Source organism: Arctopsyche grandis, chromosome 9, assembly GCF_051622035.1.
Source record: "Arctopsyche grandis isolate Sample6627 chromosome 9, ASM5162203v2, whole genome shotgun sequence".
NCBI lineage: Eukaryota > Metazoa > Arthropoda > Insecta > Trichoptera > Hydropsychidae > Arctopsyche > Arctopsyche grandis.
The window spans coordinates 15,392,445-15,394,842 of record NC_135363.1 but is presented as its reverse complement, the minus strand read 5'-3'; the positions used below and the strand labels follow the sequence as shown (position 1 = coordinate 15,394,842).

The window sequence follows — 2,398 nt, the reverse complement described above, 5'->3', positions numbered from 1 at the left end:
CGCAATCGGTTGATTGGTATAGGAACGCATACGTGACAGACAAACATTTTTTTTTTATATACATAGATGAATACATATATGATATTAATAAAGTTTTCTAAAACTAAAACGAAAAAAAAAGTAATAATAATTTTGAAAAAAAGTTTGGCACGAGAACAGTTGGCGGCCCTGTCAATATATCGGTGGCACGCAGCGCCACGCCGCGGTAGCTATAGTGACGCACTCGTGTTGCGCACGCGCACGCCGCACGCTCACGCTCGTCGCCACTACTAGCGTAGCGTAGCGCGTGCTCAGCACGCTTAAACCACGCCTTCACATACAGAGTGGGGGTAACCCTATATAAGCACCGGCACCGATTTTCGAAATCACTCTCGCCGAGCTGTCCATCGGTGAAGGTGTATCTCGTCGCACCGATTTTACAACTCGCTGTTTACGTATTACGTTTGACGTTTACAAAACGTAAACATCATGTGTAACCTAAAAGAAACCGATAAGGTCGCCTCCAAAACAACGCGTTCGCAGTGGGCCAAAATATTCAAAAAACAAGTGCGTATCTTTACTACATATATTCTATACATATTATTTATTACATTTTATATTTTTATATAAACTAATTTTTCTTTTCTTTTATTCAGGTTCCGCTTCCAACTAAAGTCAACTTGAACAAATACTGGTCGAAGTTTGGCGAAATTATGTCGCCTTCCAAGATCAAGGTGCAGCAGCGCAACTTTCAACTGTCCGGTGTCACTAAAAAGAAGCTCAATTTCGGTGATAAAAAAGAGCAACTTTGGCAGGACGATTGCACTATCAAAAATCGCTATCGAACTTGCGACGATGAGATCGATGAAAATATTATGAACGAATTAAAAGAAGTTCTTTCTATTAATATTGTTGAGGTCTGTCGCTTTTGTTGATCGCTTGTAAATATTTTAGGATTAGTTTTTTTTTCATATTATTCGTCTTCCGATGTTTTACTTTGGTATGCGAGCTTTAATGTTAATTGTTAGTTTTTTCATTTATTATTATATTGTAAGTTTGCATTTTAATCTTGTATGGTAATATCTTCGAAATTTACGTAACTATAGGCGATCGTGTGTCTTCCAATTAACACATAAGGATAAATTTATATACGAAAAAAAATTATATTTTAAAATTATGATCAAAATAACTGTGATATTATAGAGTTTATTAGTGTTAAAGTTTAATATTTTATTAAAGTTGAATTGAATCATATCTTTTATTGATCGAATGCGTATTAATTTTAATACATATTGCATTTTTGAAACGTGGGCCGAATGTGCCAATTTAGTTTTTAAGATTTTCATTTTTCGCGCTCAATATTGTCGCGCAATATTTTTAAGATTTGTTTGCATTAATTACGAAGTTTTGTTCTTTCTTCTTTAAACTCTTTAAACTCATATATTTAGGTTATATTATATAAGATTATTTTGTCGGTATAAAAGCTTTAATAAATTTAAGTTAGGTTTAGTTTCAAAAGCTTTAATAGTTTGTAGGTTTTAATATTACACTTGAATTCGTTTCATTATATACTTAGTTTTAAGTAATTTAGTCTTAAGATATCATTTGTTCGAGTAAAGTTAATTTTTTTAATGTATTCTATAGGTATAATGTTTTTATAAGTACTTTGTAACAATTAATTGTGATATTCATTTTAAGGTTTATCTGATTATTGTTGGTTAATTGTTTAATTATAAGATTTTTGTAACGATCTCTTTGTGTATCTAATTTTTGTACCTTAATTTTCTTACAAATATAATAAACTTTTAATTACAAAAATCATCCCTTTTATTATCTTTTTTCCATACCATTCTCATGATCATATAAAACAATGCATATCTACATATCAATACACATACACATACATACATAAATTATAGGCAGGCAGCCTCCCAAGATTTAAAAGTAATCGTATATATGTACATATGTAGGTACGTCGTACATATTTAAATATATCTAATACTTTCTGATAAAATATCACGTAATTATGTATGTTAGTATCCACCTACATATTTATATTATATTTGAATGAACACGAACCTTTATTTCCTTTCATTCCATGATACCAAGCAAATCATCTAAAATATTTTTAATACAATATGTACATGTAACTTTGACTAACAAAACACGTACATACTTAGTATGCATATAAATTTAAGATTAAAAGTAACAGAATATCTGAATCGCAAATATCACGTACATAGGTAGAAGAAATTGTTGAAAGAAGTTTTTGAATCAATAAGAAAAATATCCTAATGAATAAGTCCTATTAGAATGAAAAACGACTATTGAAATGGATGTTTTTTGCCGTTAAACTAAATTGGGTACATGTAAATGGGTATGTACATACATATATATTCATTATGTATGCAAATCCAAC

The 2,398-nt window shown here is 30.5% G+C and overlaps 1 protein-coding gene across 1 annotated transcript; it reads left to right on the top strand.

Annotated features, from left to right (window-relative positions):
* The first annotated feature begins 211 nt into the window (after positions 1-211).
* LOC143916440 (uncharacterized) lies at positions 212-1,799 on the top strand. The gene is made up of 2 exons (XM_077437546.1): positions 212-546; positions 636-1,799. Exons 1-2 carry the CDS (start codon positions 469-471, stop codon positions 912-914), a joined length of 357 nt encoding a protein of 118 aa, XP_077293672.1. The 5' UTR covers positions 212-468; the 3' UTR covers positions 915-1,799.
* Positions 1,800-2,398: the final 599 nt, after the last annotated feature.

Coding starts and splice junctions, on each gene's coding strand:
- LOC143916440 (XM_077437546.1), top strand. CDS start 469: ATGTGTAACCTAAAAGAAACCGATAAGGTCGCCTCCAAAACAACGCGT. Junction 547..635: donor CCAAAATATTCAAAAAACAA/GTGCGTATCTTT, acceptor TCTTTTATTCAG/GTTCCGCTTCCAACTAAAGT.